This window comes from Agelaius phoeniceus (genome assembly GCF_051311805.1).
Source record: "Agelaius phoeniceus isolate bAgePho1 chromosome W unlocalized genomic scaffold, bAgePho1.hap1 SUPER_W_unloc_2, whole genome shotgun sequence".
NCBI lineage: Eukaryota > Metazoa > Chordata > Aves > Passeriformes > Icteridae > Agelaius > Agelaius phoeniceus.
In genome coordinates this window covers 2,587,415-2,610,783 of record NW_027509867.1, presented here as the reverse complement: position 1 = coordinate 2,610,783, position 23,369 = coordinate 2,587,415, and the positions used below count along the sequence as shown (strand labels likewise).

The window sequence follows — 23,369 nt, the reverse complement described above, 5'->3', positions numbered from 1 at the left end:
TAATTCTACCAGCGTTGCTAAATGTGTATCACAATTTACCCATTACCATAAAACCCACCCCAAGTTCCCAGTTTCAGTCCTTCTTTTTTCTGCCACTACATTCTTGAGCCACATGTCTTCTTGTCTTCCAGCCATCCTTGCTGGGAAAGCAGCCCCTGCATGGCTTGTTCCTGTGCTGAAAGTTCACAGGCACAGTAAAAATTGAATGAACCCTTTTGGTATTAAGCCAAAGGCTTTGTGTGGGCAGGCAGAGGCAGGCAGGAGGCAGAGCTGTCAGAAAAGGAAGGGGCCAGCCAGGTGGGGCAGCCAGGGGATGCCAGCAGCCTGCAGGGACAGAGGCGCAGGGCAGGGACACCGTAGGACAGCCTGGGCTGCACAGGGCACAGGGATGGGCAGCAGCTGCAAGAGAGCCCTGCCAGAGCCAACTTGGGCAGCACTTTGGCCATGGCAGACACAAAGAGCACCAAAGCCCCAGAGGGTCATTAAAGCCCTTGTGCTGTGTCTGTGCTGCTGAGCTGGGCCGGGCTCCTGGCCCAGAGGCAGCTCCTGACAAGGGCAGCAGAGCTGCAGAGAGACAGCTCTGGCCAGGAGCAGCTCCTGTGCACAGCCCAGCAGGGCTGGGGCACTGCCAGGGCCCCTCAGGGACACCAGCAGGGCACAGACTGAGCTCCCAGGGGCTCAGCACTGGCAGGGCCTCTGGCATGTCCCAGAGGGGGCTGTGTCACAGCAGCTCCTCTGTGGCTGTGTCATGGAGGCACAGAGCAGCTGTGATGTCATCAAGGGGCAGTGTGACAGCACAGAGTGGGCTGTGTGAAGTCACAGATTGGGCTCTGACATCACAGAGTTTGTTGTGTGAGGTCATTGAGCAGCTACAGGATCATAAAGGGAACTGTGTGACATCACAGAGCAGGCTGTGAGATCATGGCATGGCTGTGTGAAATCATAGAGGGGGCTGTGCGGTCAAAGTGTGTGCTCTGACATTACAGAGTGTCAGTATGACATCACAGAGAGGGTTTTGTGGCATCACTGAGGGGGTTGTGACATCACAGAGCTGGCTGTGACATCATAGAGCAGGGTGTGAGGCCATAGAGCAGATCCTGCCATCACATAGAGTGGCTCGGTGACATCAGAGAGTGTGTTGTGACAACTCTGGGTGGCTGTGTAACATCATGGAGCAGGCTGTGACATCACAGAACAGACTGACATCACAGGGTGACTTTGTGAGATCACAGAGACTTCTGAGCCATCACATTGCAGCTGCATTACATTCCAGGGTGACATCACAGAGATGGCTCTGTGACACCAGAGGGGCTGTGTGACATCGCAAAAGAGGTGGGTGACATCACAGGGGCTGTGTGACATCACAGGGGCAGTGTGACATCACAAGGGCTGTGTGAGGTCCCTGGGGAGGTCACTCTGCCCCGGCCCCCCTCACAGTTCCCCCCAGAGCAGTCCAACCCTGCTCGTGCACAGCGGGGTCCCCTGTCCCCCCGGGTCCCCCCGCCCCCGGCCCCGCAGCCTCCCCCAGAGGATGTTCCACGAGATCAACCCCAGAGCCTGACACGGGGATGGGGGCCGGGGCCCTGCGGGTGGCACAGGGGGACAGGGACCCCCCGGCAGCATCCCCATGTCCCCCAGGGCCAGAGCCTGGGCCAGGGCTCCTTCACCCTGGTACCAACGAGGCCTTGAGAGCGCTGAAAAAATTCCCAGCAAGGGATCAGCAAAAACCAGATTTAATATTAAGCAACAGCAGCACAAAGTTCCTTGGCAAGAGTCACTCTGCTCCTGACTGGACACTTCAGGCCCAGCAAGGAAATAAAGCAACAACAAAACCAAACAGAATCCAGGCAATCAAACCAGAAATGAGCCGAGAACTATCCCTGTGGGTTTGTGTGTGACACAACTACAGTGAGGGCAAGGATAAAAGGAATATGGTCTAAGAGCTTAACACAGCTCAAACCTAACAGGACTTAACTTATACCTTCAACTTCAGAATTTAACAAAAGAACATAGCTTAACAGTATTTAACCTAACTTATAACCTATGACTTAGAAATTTAAAAGAGGAATAAGACTTAAAAATATTTAACTCAGCTTATAACTTATATTAAACATAAAACTTAGCAAAAGAAAAACTCAAATCAGCATTTAACATCACTTAGACCTTATGATTTAACCTTACCTTCAGGCCTGACTGACTCAGCTATCCAGGGCTCTCAAACCCCTCAGAGAGCAGGATTTCTGCCACATTTCCCCAGCACGGGCACTCCTGTGTGCACACAGACACAAAGAGTCAGTGCAAGGCACCTGTGAGAAATTCCCCTGAGGGCAGGAAATGCTCCCTGTGGATCCTTTGGCATCTCCCCAGTGGGCCAAGGGTTGAGCCTGGAGGATTGGGGGGATTGGCCCAGGCTCCATCATTGTTGGGGATCCCCGAGTGCAGCAAACGGGAGAGTTCCCGGCTGGGAGAGGCCCCACTCAGAGGGAGTCGCTGGCCCAGGAGAGCTCCAAGGGCTCCTTTTGGAGCGCTGTTTGCAGGGCCCCAAGAGAGGGGCTTCAGTCCCAGCAATGGTTCATCCTGGCCGCACTTGGCACCAACAGCTTTCTTTGGCAGTGTGAGAACAGGGATGTTGTGCCACGGAGGGAACAAAAGCAGTTCCCAGGGCTGCTCCTACAGAAAGCAGGAGCTGGTTGGGCAGCAGCAGTGCCTGGAGCAGACAGTGTTTGTGAGGAGCTGCAGAGGAGCTGAGCCCAGGGGCTGTTGGCCGAGCCCCAAGGAGCATTTCTCAGCTGGCAGGGCGGCCTGAGAAGGGCAGGGGGGAATGCAGCAGCACAGGGCCCATGGAACCAAGGGAGCATTGTGACACTGTAGGGCCCTGTGAGACCAAGGGGGACCATTGTGACACTGTGGGGCCTCATGGAACTGTGGAGACCATTGTGACACTTTGGGGTGTCTTGGAACCAAGGGGCCATTGTGACACTGCAAGACCCCATGGTCTCACAATGGTGCCAAGGGTCCACTGTGACATTGCAAGGCATCATGGAAACATGGGGAGTCCATTAAGACACTACATAGCCTCATGGCACCAAGGAGACCATTGTGACACTGAGGGGACTCATGGAATCATGGAGACCATTGTGGTGCTATGTCGGCGAATGGAATAGGCAAAGCATTGTGACACTGTGAGGCCTCATGGAACCAGTGAGACCATTGTGACCCTGGGGGTCCCCACACAACCAAGAGGACCATTGTGATACTGTGGGGCCTGGTGAAACCAAGAGGCCTTTGTGACACTGCAGGGCTGCATGGAACCAAAGCTCCAGGGTGACATTGCCAGGCCTCCTCCCATCAATGGTCCATTGTGACACTGTGGAGCCAAAGGAGACCATTGTGACACTGCAAACTCCCAGGGTCCAAAGGTCCATTGTGACATTGCAGGGCTCATGGAACAGAGGCGTCACGTGACACCGTGGGGGCCTGTGGAACCATGGAGACCATTGTGACACTGCAAGGCCTCATGGAATCATTGGGACCACTGTGACACTGCAGGGCCTTCTGGAACCTAGGGGCCACTGTGACGTTGTGGAACCCAATCAAAAGAAGGGTCTGTTGTGACACTGCTGGACCCCATGGAATCAAGTCACCATTATGACACTGCGGGGCCCCATGGGTCCAAGGAGCCCTTCTGACCTTATGGGGCGCCATAAAACCAAAAGAACATGGAACAGGTCTGGCTGGTTTGGCCTCCCAGGGACCACCTGACTGGTCCAGCTGACCTTGGCATGTTGAAAGTCTCTTCTCATCTCCTGCTGAAACACTGGGGTTCCACACTTTCCTTCCCAATGGAGAAGAACTCTCCTTCTCCTCCAGGCACCCATTGCCAGAATTGGGATTTCACCTCCAAATTTCCTTATATCCAGTGATTATTCCCATAAGAATATTGCCAGGACAAGTCTGTCTTGCAGTGGTTTCACAAGGGTCACCTCATCTGTCCCTTAAACCCTGGGGAAGGCTGCATGCTCCCCTTCCTATGGGAAAGAACTGTCCAGCTTCTCCATGAACCCATGGGTGAGATTGGGCTTCCACCTCCAAATTCCCTATATCCAAAGAATGCTCCCAGACAAAATCTGCCATTCCTGACAAGTCTGAATGGCCTTGGCCTAGTGAGGCTCTCACTTGCCTTCCAAACACTGGGGCTCTCTGCTTTCCTTCCTATGGAAAAGAACTGTCCTTCTCGGCCAGGTGCCCATGGCCAGAATTGGAGTTCCACCTCCAGCATTGCCGGTTGTGACAGACTGGAGGAGATTGTTGGCTCGAAACATTTCATGTGTGGGGGAGGAAGGGGCAGGTGCAGCCTTGCCCTGCCCTGGAAGCCCAGCCGTGCCCTGCCCTGGAACCCCAATCCCCCCAGAGCCTCTATCCCAGCCCAGCAGTGGCTGCCAGTCCCTGGCACAGCACAGGAAATGCTCCACAGCCACCTCTGCAGCCCCCAGCCCAGCTCCTGAGGGACCAAATGAGCCCAAGCCCCACCTGGGGGAAGGGCCCAGGGAGACCAAGGGGTATTGAAGGCTGACCACAAGGCAAGCACACATCTTGACCCTGCATCCTCTTGGAATTTCCATCGGAACACTGCTGGAATCCAGGAGTTGGTAGCTGTGTGTATGTCGGGATCGTTAGCTCGTCCGAGTGATCCCAAGAAAAGTTTGAAAGTCTCTTTTCCCAGCCTGGCGCTTGAAGAAGGAGTCAGAGCTCTTCATTTCTTGGTCTCAAGGTTGTTTATTTTACCTTATCTATACAAAATTTTCTTCTGCCCTGCCGAGGTCAGATCAGCAGGACAGTCCAAGGCATTCTGCCTGCCCCCAGGGTGGTGTTATGTCTTTATACTAAAAACTACGTGTAGAATGTTTACAATTTCTTTCCAATACCTATCACCTATGTTAGACAGTGAGCTTCTACTCGAAACCAATCTCTAAGTGCCAACATCACAGCAGAAGATGGAGGCCAAGAAGAAGAAGGAGAAAATACCCAGTTCCAAGTTCCCTCCATGTTGCCTCCTGGACCCCCATACCAAAAACTCTAAAATCTACTTTTCCACCCCATGATAACTTCACTAATATTCTACTTAATCTGTTGTGGCTTGCCGATTTTCATACAAGGTTGGTAATTTGCTCCACGGGTCATAATCAAAACCACAGGTGTTTTGGGCTCTGTGCCACGGTCTCTGAGACCCCTGGCAGGGTTCTTGGCTGCTCAGGACAGCCAGGGGTATATTCAGGGTCCTGACATATGTGCACTTCTTTAAATCATATTTTCTCTCTTTCTGTGTCTACTTCTATATACGTTCTCTTGGACATTTTGTTTAACTTTAAATAGAACAGGCTTAGAGTTTGTGAAGTGGAATGGGCCAAGATAATGCTGTGATAGGTTTTTTTTTGTTGATTGAATGTCATATTAAAACTTTTGCCAAAGCTTCTCTGATTTTCTGAAGTTCCAAGTAAAGTTCCTGTTTTGTTGTTTTGAGCTCCTAAAAATCTCTTATTGATATTTCTTAGTGCATCTAACTTAGAGTACACAAACAACTTGAATTCCTTTTAAATGTCTCCTTGAGAGCATTTTTTAGTGGATGTGAGTCAGGGCTTGTCTGTGCTGCTTGGCCCAGTCCAGGCAGGGCTTTCCCAGCCACATTCCACACTCCATTGCCCAGCTGGAGCCACTGGTGCCTCTGAGTTGTGCTGCCCCAGCCCCAGGGACGCTCTCCTTGTCTGCCCATTCCCCCACGGTCTCTGGGCAGGGATGGCCTCACTGGGGGCTGCTGACATCCTCAGCAACTTGGAGGCTGCTGCTGAATTTCACTGCTCCAGAGGCTTGTTCAGCCTTCAGCTCTTCAGTGCAGGAATTCAGTGTCCCAGGGCTCATTAACATTCAGAGCACCTTAACAGGCCAAGCCTCAGGGAATCATTTGATTTAATTTTCCAAATCACTTGTTCAGCCTTCAGCTCTTCAGTGCAGGGATTCAGTGTCCCATGGCTCATTAACATTCAGAACACCTTAACAGGCCAAGCCTCAGGGAATAATTTGATTTAATTTTCCAAATCATTTGTTCAGCCTTCAGCTCTTCAGTGCAGGGATTCAGTGTCCCATGGCTCATTAACATTCTGTCATGGTTTGACACTGACACAATGCCAGTGCCCCCATGAGGATACCCTCTCCCTGGTTTCTGCTGTGAGATGTGACCAGGAATAAGCAAAGCAGGCTCCCACTTGGAAATGAAGAAAACAAAACTTTATTAACTACACTACAACTATAGATAAAAAGGAACACACACAGGAAAATGAAAACCTTACAAGTACATTTCCTCCTCCCCCCACCAAATTCCCAACACAATACATCTATTCCCCAAATCACCAACTCCTGGTCCAGCACCACCTTTTAGACAATCAATCCTCAGTTCATCAAGAGGAGAGGAGTCCTTCTTGTACCATGGGCTTCCCCTGGAAACACAGCTGAAGCCTCGTGTGTTTCCGTGTCACTCGTGGCACCGCCCGGAGTCCATCTGCCGTCGTGACTTCTTCCTTTCATGTCCAGTGCTCTCACCACTGAACACAGACCAGAGCTGCTTCTAGGGTTGTCTTTTTAAGGATGCTTTGTCCCGATCCAAAAAAGGCACAGTCTCTCCTTTGGGACACCTGTCCCCACAATCTCTCCTTTGGGACACCTGTCCCCCCCATATTTTTCCACCCCCTGGGGCTGAGGGGCATCAACACTGAACTCTCTTGGTTCTGAGGCATTGCCTCCCCCTAGAATGCAGTCTCTGTGTCACAAGGAACATGGTTCTGTCCATGGCTGTACAAAAAGAGTCCAGCAAAATCCACTCCATCATCTCTTCCCTCTAGGATTCTTCTCTATTCTTCCACTCTCACTCGGCCAGACCTCTCACACTTGCACATTTCCTTCATCATCTTCCACTAGATCTTCTAGGAGACGTCAATGTTCTGTAAAGTTCTCATTCTCCAAAAAGGGGTTAAAAGCTCCTACAAGCGGCCGGCTGCAACCCCCCCTTCTTCTCCGTCCCAGCCGTGCTGCCGGCACAGGCCCATGTTTATCCAGTTTCAAGGTTACAGTCTCGGGCACTGGCTCTCTCTCTCTCTCTGTGTCTCTCAGGGGGGGCTGCCCAATGGCTCCCGGTGTCTCTCTCTCTCTCTTCCACCCTTCCACCCCCGGGCTCAGGCCTACCTCTCCCGGCCATGGCTTTCCCCTCCCCCTGCCCAGCCAGCAGCTGGGCCGGGGCAGAGACCCGAACTCTTTCCCGCCAGAAACCCAAGAGAACCTCCCAGGGGAGAGCTCTGCTTTTAACCCCGTGCTCTCAGAGGCGTGTCCAATGTCCCAATGGCCAGGTTAAATGCCAATATTAAAATCTGAATATCCATTGGCCCAAAACACAGCATCCCAAAAAACACATTTCCTGTCAAACCACCACACAGAGAAAGGCCAGGGACCCAAGAAGGAGTGGCTGTGGAGAGCAGCACCTGAGAGACAGCGTTTGTGTCATGTGGAGCATCCGGCAGGAGCCAGCAACACCGTGCCTTCTGCTGCTGATGGCCCCTTCAGCAGGGACCCCTGCAGTACCCTTTCAAGCTCCAGTGAAGACCTCTATCTTACCTTTTAGTTACCTAAGTTAATTAGCTGTTTATTAGATTGATAAGTAATTGATAATTCTCAATTAATTGTTAATAAACAATTGTTAATAAATTGTTGATTGTCAGCTTGTCTTGGTTTGAAAGACAGATGTCTGCAGGACCTCTCTAGAATGGAGAATGTGACCCCCTTCCCTCTAAATTATTATAATTTTGAAATTGAGGGGCTTTCAGGCAAAGATATGGGAAGAGGAGTAACAGTTCTTTACCAATATGTACAGCAAGGCAAACAAACACCACCACCAGCAGCAACAAACAGAAACAGATACCCAAGGGCAGCTTTCCCTCGGCTGCAGGCACTTTCCTTTTGGTGTAGTTCTGGTCACAGCCAAGCAGGGAAGGGAGGCAAATAAATAATGAATAAAGCAATTGCTTGGGAAATTTTAATTATTGTTGAAGGCCCCAAAAAGTGACACAGCACTTGAGATGTGTCTTCATCAGTGCCCAGCACAGGACAATCACTGCCCTGATCCTGATGGCTGCACTATTGCTGATACAGGCCAGGATGCTGATTGGCCTTTTTCCCCACCTGGGCACACCTGGGCTCAGGTTCAGGTGTTGTCAATCGGCTTCACAGCCACTCTTTCCACAGCTGGGAGCTGCAGAGGGTCAGTGTGGCCAAAGTGTACAACCCAGCACTTGGTCCTGTTTACCCTCATGCCAGTGGTCTCAGCCCATGGATCCAGCCTGCCCAGGACCCTCTGCAGCCTTCCTGTCCTCCAGCAGATCTGCCCTCTGACCCATCCTGACATCACCCAAGGAAGGACATTGAGGATCTGGACCAAACCCAGAGAAGAAAAAAGAAGTTGATTAAGGGTCTAGAGAATAAGTCTGATGAGAAATGGCTGAGAGAACTAAGGGAGCTCAGGAGGGCTCAGTCTTGAGCAAAGGAGGCCCAGGGGGAACATTTTCACTCTCTACACCACCCTGACAGGAGGTTGTAGTAAGATGGGGATTGGGCTCTCCTCACAGACAAGCAGTGACAGGACAAGAAGACACAGTCTTAAGCTGCACCAGGGAGGTTAAGTTGGACATCAGAGGAATTTCTTCACAGAAAGGTTTCTTAAGCATTGGAAGGCATTGCCCAGGGTCTCTGAATATGTTCAAAGACCAGCTGGATGTGGCACTCAGTGCTCTGGTCTGTTTGACAAGGTGGTGTTTGGTCCAAAGCTTGAGGCAATGATCTCAGTGATCTCTTACAACCTCATTGATTCTGGGATTCTTTGAAGTTAACACCTGGTAAAGACAGACAATCCTTTCAAGTTAAGTATGTGTGCTGGTTCAGGGTAAATTTGGGAGAGAATCCCCTAAGGGGTTCCTCTAGGAAGCAGATTCAATCAGCCTCTCCCCCAGCCAGTCAGGGAAAAAATACCTCCTTGGAGAAAAGTGGAAAAACCTGTTTTTTGGAAAAACCTTGTTTAATAAACCTCAATTTATTAAACAAGAAAACATAAACAAGATTAATCAATAAAACCTCTTGCTGCTGGAAAAGAGATGACAAACTCAGAAAGTCCCTCCCCAGGTTGCAGCTCAGCTCACTCAGGCTCTGATCAGTCCCTCTGGTGCTGGAAATGCCACAGCCCAGGCCTGGCCTGGTGGGCCACAGGTGCAGCTGCTGGTGCTCTTCTGCTGTTCGGTCCGGAGCAGGTCTAAACAGGTCCAAAGAAAAGTAAAATTCTCACAGTCCAGGGAACTTTTTTGCCTCGGCTAGCTAAAACTAACCAAAACAAAGGGGAGCTCTGTCCCAGTGTCTGTCCATCTGCAGACAACACAGTCCAGGAGCAGGAATGTGGAGGAGTGAGTGCAGTGTCTGAAAACAAAACTCTGTGCTTCTTCTCTCCCCACTTCGCACTTGGAACAAGTCTTAAAGGTGCAAAACTTATTATTCATCATAAACAGAACAGATGATTGGGGATAAAAGCATCATATAGTTAGCCTAGGACAGTATGATAAACTATAATGTTTTGTAAAAGGATTTTACAGGAGCTCACATGTTACCCTGACCAATCAATATGATAGACATAAATCCCTAGAATTGTTAACTGTTCCCTGGCCTATTTATCCACAAAGCACACAGTATTCTACAGTTTTAGAGCTATAATGAATCTTTAAAATCATATTAAGGTAGAATTAAATAATAATTTAATTGCCAATAGCAAGAATCCTGTTAAATTGTTTGAGCAGGAAGAGGAAATCCACCTGCCTTTGAAAATTTGTAATAAAGTTAATGGTATAAGTTCTTCAGCAGCAATTGTTTGAGTTGTCTCTGGATGTAACATATAGGTAAATGAACCATGATTTTCTTGAATGGTTCCTAAATTGCACTGTGTTTTCTTTATCATTGTGCATGTTTTCCTTAATTTTCTAGCTTGTGTGGGCAAGGACAAAATACACAAGATACAAATTCATGAAGAATGCAGGAGGTTCTGGATTGTTCATGCATAATCTGTGACCAAAGCCTCGTGTCAGCCATACAGTGCAGTCTCAAGCTCAGCACAAAGATTTTCAGCTTTGAAAAGCATAGTTTTTATAATAAAATATGTTACCTTTTTTTATATATAGTAGCTATTTCTATGATGCCTGCCTTTGACTTGCTCTTGCATGGTTTAAATGTAAGACACTCCAAACACATGCCAAAAGAACTCAGTCAGGGGGCTCCAGCCTGAAGCAGGTACACCAGTGCTCTGGCCAGAATCTGCTTATCAGCTTTCATGTGACATTCTCACGTGTTACGAGTTGAAAGTGAAGTCTTGTCTTGAATTAGTCTAATGAAACATTTTCCATTTGGAGTAGAGAAGACCATAATTCTAATCTTTTATGAAAGCCTTACAAATTAACTTGAGAAGAATAAATAGAAGATCTTTTCATGTATGTAATTGGAAGAGAATTTTGTGTTCTAGCAGCTTCTCATGATTTATCTTAATGGTGGCAAATTTATTGAGACGACAAAGAGAGGAGCAAGGAATCTGCCTGTCTATGTGTTTCCTCTTGTTGTCTAACAGTAGCTGCATCACTGGAAAATGTGTTGTAATGAGAATATTTTTTTTTTCAGTAGGAGAATAAACTGTTTTATAGAGTTCTGGATTGAGCCAAATGACTTTTCAAGCCCAGAAATTAAATTTTGAAATGTGTCAGCTTAGATTCTAGCTTTGTTTTCAGCTGCTGCTGATGCAGGTTTTCTCTTTTGGTGTCCAACTGACATACTGTATGAATACTTAATAAATGAGTTGCACATAGGGTGGTGGGAAAAGATGGTATATTGCCATACTTTCTTTGACTTAATCACAGCCTGTGCAGTACTTCTAAGGATCTGTAGGGAATAAAGTTATCCCTATAGGTATGTCTTTAAAAAGCTTTTACCCTAGAGAGTTGCCAGAATGTGATGTGTATCTGTTATTGATTGTGAAAAATGCGTATTATGTGATTGGCTCTGCACAAGTATTAAAATGAATATAATATGTGTTATGTTGGAAAGTTTTGTTGTATTAATTTTTTTGTAGTGCTGTATTAATCTTTTTAAGCAGTGTGGTAAATATAGTTTTAGGCTATAGCATAGTATTAAAATAAAAAATTATGTGATGTAAGATACTTTTTGTAACTAGCACAAGGAATGGATAAGATAACCAAGAAATTCTTCACATAAAGAAAACAGCAACAAGACACCAAAAGAAGAATTATTGCCCCCTTATTGGGACAATCCAGACTTCTTCCAGACTTCTAGGAGCCAAGAAATTGATGTACAAGATGAGGGGGGGCAGCAGAAATTAAGCAGAAGACACCCTTTGTGTGAAAGGAATGTTTGAATAGTGTATGAGATATATGAATATGCGACAGGCTATTTCTTTTAAGGGTTCCTTCCTTTGTTAGCGAAGTGTGCTTTTGTGGCAGAGCAAAGCACCTGGACATCCCTAATTCTTTACCTTTACTGTCTTTTATTGTCCTAACTTTGATTGTCCAAATTCTTATTGTTCTAATTTTTATTACTGTTTTATTACTATTAAACTTCTAAAATTTTAACACGTGATTGGCATTTTTCACACTGCCACTGGGTGAGTTCCCACCTCAGGGAGAGGGAGGAGGTGATGACCCCACCCATGGCTGCTGCTGGGTCTGAGATAAAGCTGAGCCAGAGCTTCAGCATCTCTCCCAAAATCACAGAATCACAGAATGGCTTGGTTTGAAAGAGACCTTCAAGTTCATTTCATTCCACCCTCTGCCCTGGGCAGGGACACCTTCCACTATCCCAGGCTGCTCCAAGCCCCATCCAGCCTGGCCTTGGACCCTGCCAGGGATCCAGGCGCAGCCACGGCTTCTCTGGGCAAGCTCTGATCTCTGCCCAGGTGAGCAGGGACAGGACCCGAGGGAACGGCTGGAGCTGGGCCAGGGCAGGGCTGGGCTGGGGATCAGCAAAAGCTTCTTCCCCCAGAGGGGGCTCGGGCACTGCCCAGGCTCCCCAGGGAATGGTCACAGCCCCGAGGCTGCCGGAGCTCCAGAGGCCTTTGGACACCGCTCCCAGGGCTGCCCAGGCTGCGATTGTTGGGGGGACTGTGCAGGGCCAGGGGCTGGACTGGCTGATCCCAATGGGCCCTGCCAGCTCAGCCCCTTCTGCAATTCTCACCCTTTGGCTCAGCCTTTGTGTCCCCTTGAGGCGCTGGCAGAGCTGTTGGGGACAGGGCAGGAGCGGGGCAGCCCCAGCATTGCCCTGTGTGTGACACCCCAGCGGTGACAGACCCAACATTGCCCTGTGTGTGTGTGACACCCCAGCAGTGACAGCCCCAGTGTTCCCCTGTGTGTGACACCCCAGCAGTGACAGCCCCAGTGTTCCCCTGTGTGTGCCCTGTGTGTGCCAGGGGATGCCAACAGCCTGCAGGGACAGAGGCGCAGGTTTGCTCAGCACCAGAGACACCCTTGCCTTGCTTGTCCCCACCTGTCATCACTGCCACCAGTGTTCTGCTCTACCTGGAACCTGGGGACACTTTCTCAGTCCTGTCCCTCAGATGGATCTATTTAAAATATGAGAAACGTTCTTGTTTCACCCTCTTTTTGAGTCCCTGAGAAGTTCTTTGAGCACACTCTTAGGGACTGAGTCTGATGCAAAGAGCACCAAAGCCCCAGAGGGTCATTAAAGCCCTTGTGCTGTGTCTGTGCTGCTGAGCTGGGCCGGGCTCCTGGCCCAGAGGCAGCTCCTGGCAAGGGCAGCAGAGCTGCAGAGAGACAGCTCTGGCCAGGAGCAGCTCCTGTGCACAGCCCAGCAGGGCTGGGCCACTGCCAGGGCCCCTCAGGGACCAGCAGGGCACAGACAGAGCTCCCAGGGGCTCAGCACTGGCAGGGGCTGTGGCATGTCCCAGAGGGGGCTGTGTCACAGCAGCTCCTCTGTGGCTGTGTCATGGAGGCACAGAGCATCTGTGATGTCAGCAAGGGGCTGTGTGACAGCACAGAGTGGGCTGTGTGAGGTCACAGACAGGGCTATGACAAGACAGAGTTTGTTGTGTGAGGTCACTGAGCAGCTGGAGCATCATAGAGGGAACTGTATGACATCATAGAGGGGTTCTGTGACATCACAGAGCAGGCTGTGACATCATGGCATGGCTGTATGGCATCATAGAGCTGGCTGTGAGGTCAGAGTGTATACTGTGACCTTACAAAGTGGCAATATGACATCACAGAGAGGGTTTTGTGATATCATTGAGGGGTTTATGACATCACACATCTGTCTGTGACATCACAGAGTACGGTGTGAGGCCATAGAGCAGATCCTGAATTCATAGAGGGTGGCTCTGTGACATCAGAGAGAGCATTGTGACATCACTGGCCAGCTGTGTAACATCCTAGAGCAGGCTATGACATCACAGTACAGATTGTGACATCACAGGGTGACTTTCTGACATCACAGAGTCTTCTGCGACATCACAGTGCAGCTGCATGACATTCCAGGGTGACATCCCAGATTTGGCTCTGTGACATCACAGGGGCTGTGTGACATCACAGGGGCTGTGTGAGGTCATTGGGGAGGTCACTCTGCCCCGGCCCCCTCACAGTTCCCCCCAGAGCAGTCCAACCCTGCTCGTGCACAGAGGGGTCCCCTGTCCCCCCGGGTCCCCCCGCCCCCGGCGCCGCAGCCTCCCCCAGAGGATGTTCCACGAGATCGACCCCAGAGCCTGACACGGGGACGGGGGGCCGGGGCCCTGGGGGTGGCACAGGGGGACAGGGACCCCCCGGCAGCGTCCCCGTGTCCCCCAGGGCCAGAGCCTGGGCCAGGGCTCCTTCACCCTGGTACCAACAAGGCCTTGAGAGCGCTGAAAAAATCCCCAGCAAGGGATCAGCAAAAACCAGTTTTAATATTAAGGTACAGCAGCACAAAGTTCCTTGGCAGGAGTCACTCTGCTCCTGACTGGACACTTCAGGCACACCAAGGAAACAAAGCAACAACAAAACCAAATAAAGTCTGGACAATCAAACCAGAAATGAGCCGAGAACTGTCCCTGTGTGTGTGTGTGTGACACAAGGACAGTGAGGGCAAGGATAAAAGGAATACGGCCCAAAAGCTGAACAGAGCTCAAACTTAACAGGACTTAACTTACACTTTAACCTTAACTGATACCTTCAACTTGACAATTTAGCAAAAGAACAGCACTTAACTTTAACACCGGCCGGGGGTTTATTTACAGATGCAAACGAGATGGGGCTGCTATGGAAAGTGTCTCGAGCTGTTTCTTTTTTCAGCATCAGTCTCATTACATGATTATGATAATGGGAAGATGCTAGCAGCTCACAATCCAGGCAGCAGGCCAGAAAACTTCATGTTACAACATACTTTATAAGCTTCTTGACCAATCACACAAAGCAAAAGCATATTGAGAGTAGTTCTATCCAATCACCATAAGCACACGTACCTTTGGTTAAAACAATGCTTGCTCTTTTAGAATACAGTACCTGTTTGTAAGAGACAACGCACAGAGCTCCATTACTAAGCTTTAACCTTCCTAATATCTTGCTAGATAAACTTGCTGCAACTTAGAGAGCTATTCAGACAAGCATTAATACATAGGCTATTGTTCTATTTGCCCTTGCCTTTTCTACAGTTTAAATAATTTTTCTGCTGACCTATCTCATGACTGTTGCTTTAGCACTGTTCACAATTCTGCTGTATCTGAGGCCTGTCTTTTGCAGCTTTCCTAGAACCCTCTAATTTTATGGATTCCCACAAACAGTATTTAACCTAACTTACAACCTATGACTTAATGATTTAATGGTAGAATAACATTAAACAATATTCAACTTAGCTTATATCATATTAAACTTTACTTAGCAAAAAAAAGCTCTTAACACCATTTACCTTATTCCTCATGATGTAACCTTACTTACAGGCCTGACTGACTCAGCTATCCAAGGCTCTCAAACCCCTCAGAGAGCAGCATTTCTGCCACATTTCCCCAGCACAGGCACTCCTGTGTGCACACAGACACAAAGAGTCACCTCCAAATTCCCTATATTCAAAGACTACTCCCAGACAAAATCTGCCATTCCTGGCAAGTCTGGCTGGCCTTGGACTAGAGAGGCTCTCACCTGGCTTCCAAACACTAGGGGTGTGTGCTTTCCTTCCTATGGAAAGGAACTGTCCTTCTGGGCCAGGCACACATGGCCAAATTTGGGATTTCACCTCCAACACTGCCTGTTGTGACAGCCTGGAGGAGATTGTTGGCTGGAAACATTTTGTGTGTGGGGGGGAGGAGGGGGCAGGTCCAGCCTTGACCTGCCCTGGAACCCCAGCCCTGCCCTGCCCTGGAACCCCAATCCCCCCAGAGCCTCTATCCCAGCCCAGCAGTGGCTGCCAGTCCCTGGCACAGCACAGGCAATGCTCCACAGCCACCTCTGCAGCCCCAGCCCAGCTCCTGAGGGACCAAATGAGCCCAACCCCACCTGGGGGAAGGGCCCAGGGAGACCAAGGGCTATTGAAGGCTGACCACAAGGCAAGCACACATCTTGACCCTGAATCCTCTTGGAATTTCCATCTGAACTCTGCTGGAATCCAGGAGTTGGTAGCTGTGTATGCTTGTCTATATCACATTTTTCTCTCTTCCTGTGTCTTCTATTTTTGTCCCCTTGCAAATTCTGACTAAATTAAAATTGAAAAAGCTATGAATTTTTGAAGTTGAATGGGCCAAGATAATGCTTTGAGAAGTGTTTTGTGTTGAATGAATGTTGTATTAAACCATTTGCCAAAGTTTCTCTGATTTTCTAAAGTTGCCAGTAAAATCTGTTTTGTTGCTTTGAGCTCCTGACAATCCCTTGTTGGTATTTCTCCAGCACATCCAATTCAGAGGAAACAAACAACTGTAAATTCCTTTTAATTGTCTCATTAAGAGAGTTGTATGGGGAATGGGAGTCAGGGCTTGTGTGTCCTGCTTGGCCCAGCCCAGGCAGGGCTTTCCCAGCCACATTCCACACTCCATTGCCCAGCTGGAGCCGCTGGTGCCTCTGAGTTGTGCTGCCCCAGCCCCAGGGACGCTCTCCTTGTCTGCCCATTCCCCCACGGTCTCTGGGCAGGGATGGCCTCACTGGGGGCTGCTGACATCCTCGGCAACTTGGAGGCTGCTGCTGAATTTCACTGCTCCAGAGGCTTGTTCAGCCTTCAGCTCTTCAGTGCAGGAATTCAGTGTCCCAGGGCTCATTGACATTCCGAACACCTGAACAAGCCAAGCCTCTGGGAATCATTTGATTTTAATTTTCAAATCCTTTGGTTAAGTAGATCTCAGTAGTGTATTGAAATTGAATACATGATATTTAAAAAGACAACAAAAAAAGATTTTTTAGGTCCTGTTTAGTTTGGTTTTCCTGTTAATTCACTGATATGTTCAGTCTCCAATTGACACTGAATCCAAGTACCTCCTCATGCAGTTTGAATAGATATGAAAATCAAGACCTTTCATGGCTGACAATCAATCAGACTCTGTCCCTACCCCCACCCAACCATTTCCCCCATCCAAGCCCTGGCACTCAGAGCAGCCTTGTGCAAATCTGAGCTCCCTCCAGCCCAGGCTGCACCTGCAGCTTTCAGCTCCTTGGCTCCAACTCCAACCTGCTTTCCTTGGAGAAGGAGCTGTCCGAGACACAGAGGGATGTTCATTTCTTGTCAGCCAGCAAAGCCAAGGGAAGGCACAGCCCCATCAAATGCAAAAGTCATTCTTCTCCCTGGCTCTGCCCCTGATCCCCACAGCCTGTCCTGTTTCCTTCATCCCTGCATTGCCAGGGACTCTCTGGGACAAGGGAGCTCTGCTCTGGGGATGGAGGGAGGTGCAAGTGCCACTACTGGAGTGGGAACCACAACTCATCAGGTTTGTGTCCTTTGGGGGACCAGGAACTGGTGAGACTCAGAGGCACAGAAAGTTTCTCCTCATGGCCAACAGACCATGGTTGAAGAGGACACAATTTAATAACAATCACACTCTTACCTGAGATATGTGCAACGTCCCAGCAGCATCTGAGGAGTCCTCCATCAACAAGTGATATCCATTCTAAAAGTAATTTTAGACAAATGTGTCTCTGTCATAGATATAAAAACAATTAAATACTTGTATCAGGATGCTCGTCCTGGAGTGGGTGCAAAACAGCTCCAACAATTCCTGATTTGCAAAGCTGTCAGTGGTGGATGGAGAAGGGAGGTCAGGCTGCTCTTGGTGTTGAGGAAATGCTGAAACCAGCCTGACTCATTTCATCTCCTCCTGTCCTGGCTGATCTCCCCTCTTTCCCCTTCCACCCTTTGGCTTTTGTCTCCCACCAGGCCCCCGGTGAAGAGCCTGGCTCTGTGTTCTCCATCCCCTCCTCGCTGGCACTGCCAGGCTGGGATGAGGAGCCCCTCAGCCTTCCCTGCTCTGGGCTGGACAAGCCCAGCTCCCTCAGCCTCTGCTCACAGCCCAAGGGCTCCAGCCCCACCTTGGAGGCCCTTCCCAGACCCTGCTCCAGCTGCCAGACATCTTTCCTGCCCTGGGCAACCCAACCCAGGCCACAGTGACCTGGATAATCCCCGTCCTTGATGTCCTGGTCACACAGCCCTGGCCCCTTGTCCCAGGCTCTGGGGTGGATCCTGTGGAACATCCTTTGGTGGAGGCTGTGGCTCCAGGTGGGCCGGGGGGATCCCAGGGGACAGGGACCCCGCTGGGCATGGACAGCATTGGACTTGTTGGGAGAAACTGTGAGGGGGAGCTGGGGCCGAGTGACCAACCCAGTGACCTGACACAGCCCTGCTGGGATGTCACACAGCCCCTCTGGGATGTCACACAGCCCTGCTGGGATGTCACACAGCCCCGCTGGGATGTCACAGCCTGCTCTGTGAGCTCACAGCCCCTTCTCTAATGTCACACAGCTGGTCTCTGATGTCACAGCCAACTCAGTGATGTCATAGACTGCCTCTGTGATGTCAGACATCTGCCATGTGATGTCACAGCTGGCTCTGTGATTTCGCAGAGGGAGTCTGTGATGCTGTAGCTTCTCCATGACCTCACATTACCCACTCTGTGATGTCATATCCCACTCTGTGACCTCATGTTACCAGATGATCAATTGCCTACACCAGCTGAGCTCACACCTGGAGCTTGTTCTCCACAACCCCAGGCCTATGGAAACCACACAAGGCCCATTGTGTGAGAAGGGGAACTGGAAGTTCAGCAGCCTCAGGGTCCTGCCAGCTCATCCAGGCCCACTGGAACATTGGGGTCCACGACCACCAGGGACCACCAGAGAGACCCCCAGGACAGATGAATGCTTGGGTAAAGAGTAGGGGAAATATGTCAATGACTTCAGGAAAATGATTATCATATGTGTGTTTAGTCCAGGACAATCAATGAATATGTGAGCAAAATACAGAAAATAAACAGAAATATTCCTGTTCTCAGCATGCAGGGCTTTGGGAGGAGCTCTCCCCCGTCCATCCAGCTGAATAAAGAATGCTGCTTCTTAATGCTACACTGGGGTTAAGGAGATTTATATTTTAGCAAATTTTTGGTAACACTCCCACTGCCAAGGAAAGCTCTGTCTGCTGCTGTTCACAGACAGAGAAGGGCTGGGGGCAGATGTGGGGCTCAGAGGCTGCCTGGGGCACAGTGACCATGAAATAATCAAATTTTCAATGTTCTGTGAAAGAAGGAGGGGCAGCAACAAAACTTCTACACTGGAATTAGGAAGGGCAGACTTTGGCCTGTTTAGGATGCTGATTTGGAGAGTACTGAATCGGGTACTGATTTTTTAAGGGAAACAGCCCTTAAAAACAAAGAGGGCTGGGAAGGATGGACACATTTCAAGAAAGTAATCTTAAGGAGGAAGGAGCAGCCTGTCCCAGTGTGGCAAAAGATGAGCTGGTGAGGAAAATGACTGGCCTGGATGCCCATGGAGCTTTTGTGGGAAGGCAAGGGGAAAACGGACTGACAACTCAGGAAATGTTTAAGGATGTCTTTAGGTTATGCAGAAAGAAAAGTTGATACTTGAAAACTCAATCAGAACTTAACCTATCAGCTTCTGTAAAAAAAAAAAAGAAGTTTTTATAAAAAAAATTATAGCAAAAGGAGGGAGAAGGAGAACCTCTACTCTTCATTGGATGCAAGGGGTAATACAGTAACTAAAGATAAAGAAAAGGCTGAGCTACTTAACACCTGTTTCCCTCAATTTTCAATATTAGGACAGGCTGTCCTCAGGACAAGTGTTTTCCTGAGCTGGTAGATTGGCACAGGGAGCAGAACAGCCCCCTGGAATCCAGGAGGAAGCAGCTGCTGACCTGCTGAGCCACTCAGATGCTCACTGGTGTATGGGATCAGATGGGATCCATCCCAGGGGGATGAGGGAGCTGTGGATGAGCTCCCCAAGCTGCTCTCCATCATTTACCATCAGTCCTGGCTCAGCAGGGAGGGCCCAGAGCACTGGAGGTGCCAGTGTGAGCCCATGCCCAGGAAGGGCTGGAAGGAGGAGCTGGGGAACTCCAGGCCTGTCAGCCTGACCTGGGTGCCTGGCAAGGTTATGGAACAGATCACCTTGAGTGCCATCACAGGGCACCCACAGGATGGCCCAGGGACCAGAGCCAGCCAGCGTGGATTTAGGGCTGGCAGGTCCTGCCTGACCAACCTGGTCTCCTTTTATGCCCAGGTGACCCACCTGTGGATGGGGGAAAGGCTGTGGATGTTGTGTGCCTGGACTCCAGCAGAGCCTTTGACTCTGTCTCTGACAGCATTCCCTGGAAAAGCTGCAGCCCACGGCTTGGGCAGGTTCCCTCCTGGCTGGGAGATTTAAGAGCTGGCTGGAGGCTGGGCCCAGAGAGTGGTGGGGATGGTGCTGCACCCAGCTGGTGTCCAGGCACTGGTGCTGTCCCCAGGGATCTGTGCTGGGCCCAGTCCTGTTTAATATCTTCACTGATGGTCTGGGTGAGGGGATCGAGTCCAGCATTCACAAATTGCAGATAGCACCAAGCTGGGTGTGAGTGTGGATCTGCTGGAGGGCAGGACAAGAAGACCCAGCCTTAAGCTGCACCAGGGGAGGCTCAGGCTGGACAATAGGAAGGAGTTCTTCACAGAAAGGGTGAGTGGGAACTGGAATGGGCTGGCCAGGGGGGAGGTGGCAGAGTCACTGTCCCTCTCCAGTGGCACTCAGTGGCATGGTCTGGGTGACAAGGCAGTATTGGGGCATTGCTTGGACTTGATGATCCCAAAGGTCTTTTCCAGCCTATTTGATTCTGTCATTCTCTGATGATTGGGACACGCTGGGGCCATTGTGACACTGCAGGGCCTTGTGGAACTAAGAGGACCATGGTGACACCGTGCAGCCCCACAGAACCAGGGGTCCATGGTGGTGCTGTGGGGCCAAATGGAACCAGGGAGTGCCCCGTGACACTCTGGGCCCTCGTGGAACCACAGAGGCCATTGTGACACTGCAGGGCCTTGCGTAACCAAGGGGTTTCACCATTTTGACACTGCAAAATCAAGGGGACCATTGGGAGACTGCCGGGCCCAGTGGGACCAAGGGGCCGTTCTGACACTGCAGGGCCTCATGGAACAAGGGGACATTGTGACACTGCAGGATCCTGTGTAACCAAGGGGCCACTGTGACACGATGGGGCCTCAAGGGATCTGGAATAATGCTGTGACACTGTGTGGCCTTGTGGAAACAAGGAGGACATTGTGAGACTGATGAATCCAACAAGGTGAGGTTTAACAAGTCCAAGTGCCAAGCCCTGATATTTGGCCCCAGTGCTACAGGCTGGGGACAGAGTGGCTGGAGAGCAGCCAGGCAGAAAGGGACCTGCAGGGACTGATGGACAGCAGGCTGGACATGAGGCAGCAGTGTGCCCAGGTGGGCAAGAAGGCCAATGGCTCCTGGCCTGGCTCAGGAATGGTGTGGCCAGCAGGAGCAGGAATGGTGTGACCACAGGAGCTGCTGTGCCAGCACTGATCTGCCCCAGCTCTGCACACAGACATTGCTGCTGCAGCTCCAGAGAAGGAAACTAAAGGGCATCTCTGCAGAAAACTCTGCTGGGAGTTCCTTTAGTTCATTTAAAGCCACCAAGAGCACAACCCCTCATTGACACAGTCTCTGGCTACAGGGAAGGTGGAGAGAAATCAAATGAAAAATGGTACAAACAGTTGCTTTTTTTTCTGGACAATATGAATAACTAAAACAAAGGAAAAAATACCCTATAACCAAACCAACAAGAAACATCAAAGAAAACTTTTATTACAAGTGATTTGCAGAAATTGGCCAGCAGTTTAATGTTTCTGAAACCATCCAGTCATCAGTGTGCACACTGCAGCCTTGAGCTCCTGGTTCCTCAGGCTGTAGATGAGGGGTTCAGGGCTGGAGGCACCACCGAGTACAGAACTGACAGGGCCAGATCCAGGGATGGGGAGGACATGGAGTGGGGTTTCAGGTCAGAAAATGTGGCAGTGCTGAGGAACAGGGAGAGCATGGCCAGGTGAGGGAGGCAGGTGGAAAAGGCTTTGTGCCGTCCCTGCTCAGAGGGGATCCTCAGCACAGCCCTGAAGATCTGCACATAGGAGAAAACAATGAGCACAAAACAGCCAAATACCAAAGACACACTGACAGCAATGAGCCCCACTTCCCTGAGCTGGGATTTGGAGCAGGAGAGCTTGAGGATCTGTGGAATTTCACAGAAGAACTGGCCCAGGGCATTGCCATGGCACAGGGGCAGGGAAAATGTATTGGCCGTGTGCAGCAGTGAATAGAGAAAGGCACTGGCCCAGGCAGCTGCTGCCATGTGGGCACAAGCTCTGCTGCCCAGGAGGGTCCCGTAGTGCAGGGGTTTGCAGATGGACACGTAGCGGTCGTAGCACATCACGGTCAGGAGGAAATACTCTGATCCAAGGAAGAAGATTAGAAGAAATACTTGGGCAGCACATGCTGTGTAGGAGATGTTGCTGGTGTCCCAGAGGGAATTGTGCATGGCTTTGGGGACAGTGGTGCAGATGGAGCCCAGGTCAGCGAGGGCCAGGTTGAGCAGGAAGAAGAACATGGGCGTGTGCAGGTGGTGGCCGCAGGCTACGGCGCTGATGATGAGGCCGTTGCCCAGGAGGGCAGCCAGGGAGATGCCCAGCAAGAGGCAGAAGTGCAGGAGCTGCAGCTGCCGCGTGTCTGCCAATGCCAGCAGGAGGAAGTGCCTGATGGAGCTGCTGTTGGACATTTGCTGGGGCTGCACATGGGCACCTGTTCATGGAGAAAAGGACATTGAAGAGTTAGAGGAGATTCCTGTAATCAAAATCAAAGCCATTTCTCATACACCCTCCCCTGGAACACACAGACAGCCTTTGGTGTTTAAGAGTTCTAGGGTGTTCTTTTTAAGCTCCCCCTATGTCTCTTCTTCTATTCTTAGATATCAGAAACTCTCAGGCTGAGGGCAGAGGCTTGGCTGGGGGAACAGGAGGGAGGGGGCTTGTTCAGAGGGAGGGGCTGCACTGCAGGGGCTCCTGTGGGCATCTCTAAACTCTCCCTGCCACAGCATTTGTTGCTTTTACTTTGCCTCATTTCCTGATCCTCTCTTTGCTTCCTGGAGATTTCCCTCCTCCAGGTGTTTCCCTGTGCCTGATCTCTCCCTGCCACCACTCACAGACCCCAAATCTCTGTGCACTCTCCTTGGCCTGACAGAACCCTGCCTGTTTGCTGGGCACTGGCTGGGGGCAGGTTCTGTTTGCAGCTTGGAGAATGGAGAGCTCAGACTGAGCCTGATGGCTCCAGCAAAGGTGATGCTGCTGCTGTCCATGGGCAGAGTGGCTGAAAGTACATTAGGGATCTCCTGTGAACCTATTGATCACTAAGAGCAACAGTTCAGATGTCTTGGGAACTTTCAAAATTTCATAAATAATAATTCATAAGCAAAATTTACCAGGTCAGACATTACAGGCAACTGTCAAAATTTATAATCATCCTTTAATATTTATCACCACCTCCCTACCATTCTTCAATAGTAGGAAACTGAATACAAAGTCTTAAGAAATTTCTTATATTTTATCAAAATCCTAGACTTGGAAATATTCTATGACTGACCAGAACCCTTGAGCATGTCAGAGCTTCATGAACCTTTCACCTCCCCTGCCCCAGAAATACTCGAGTTGTACTCACAGAGTCTGTAGGCATTGGGATGTTCCAGCTTGAGGAGATGGCTCCAGGAGCTGCAGCTGCATT

The 23,369-nt window shown here is 50.1% G+C and overlaps 1 protein-coding gene and 1 pseudogene across 1 annotated transcript; both read right to left on the bottom strand.

The window, feature by feature from the left end:
• The window catches only part of LOC143692646 (uncharacterized), a 62,755-nt pseudogene that overhangs the window by 31,946 nt on the left and 7,440 nt on the right, over positions 1–23,369 (bottom strand).
• Positions 3,442–22,371, bottom strand: LOC143692571 (olfactory receptor 14J1-like). The gene is made up of 2 exons (XM_077172820.1): positions 21,541–22,371; positions 3,442–3,477 (listed from the first exon to the last, which is right to left on the bottom strand). Exons 1-2 carry the CDS (start codon positions 22,369–22,371, stop codon positions 3,442–3,444), a joined length of 867 nt encoding a protein of 288 aa, XP_077028935.1.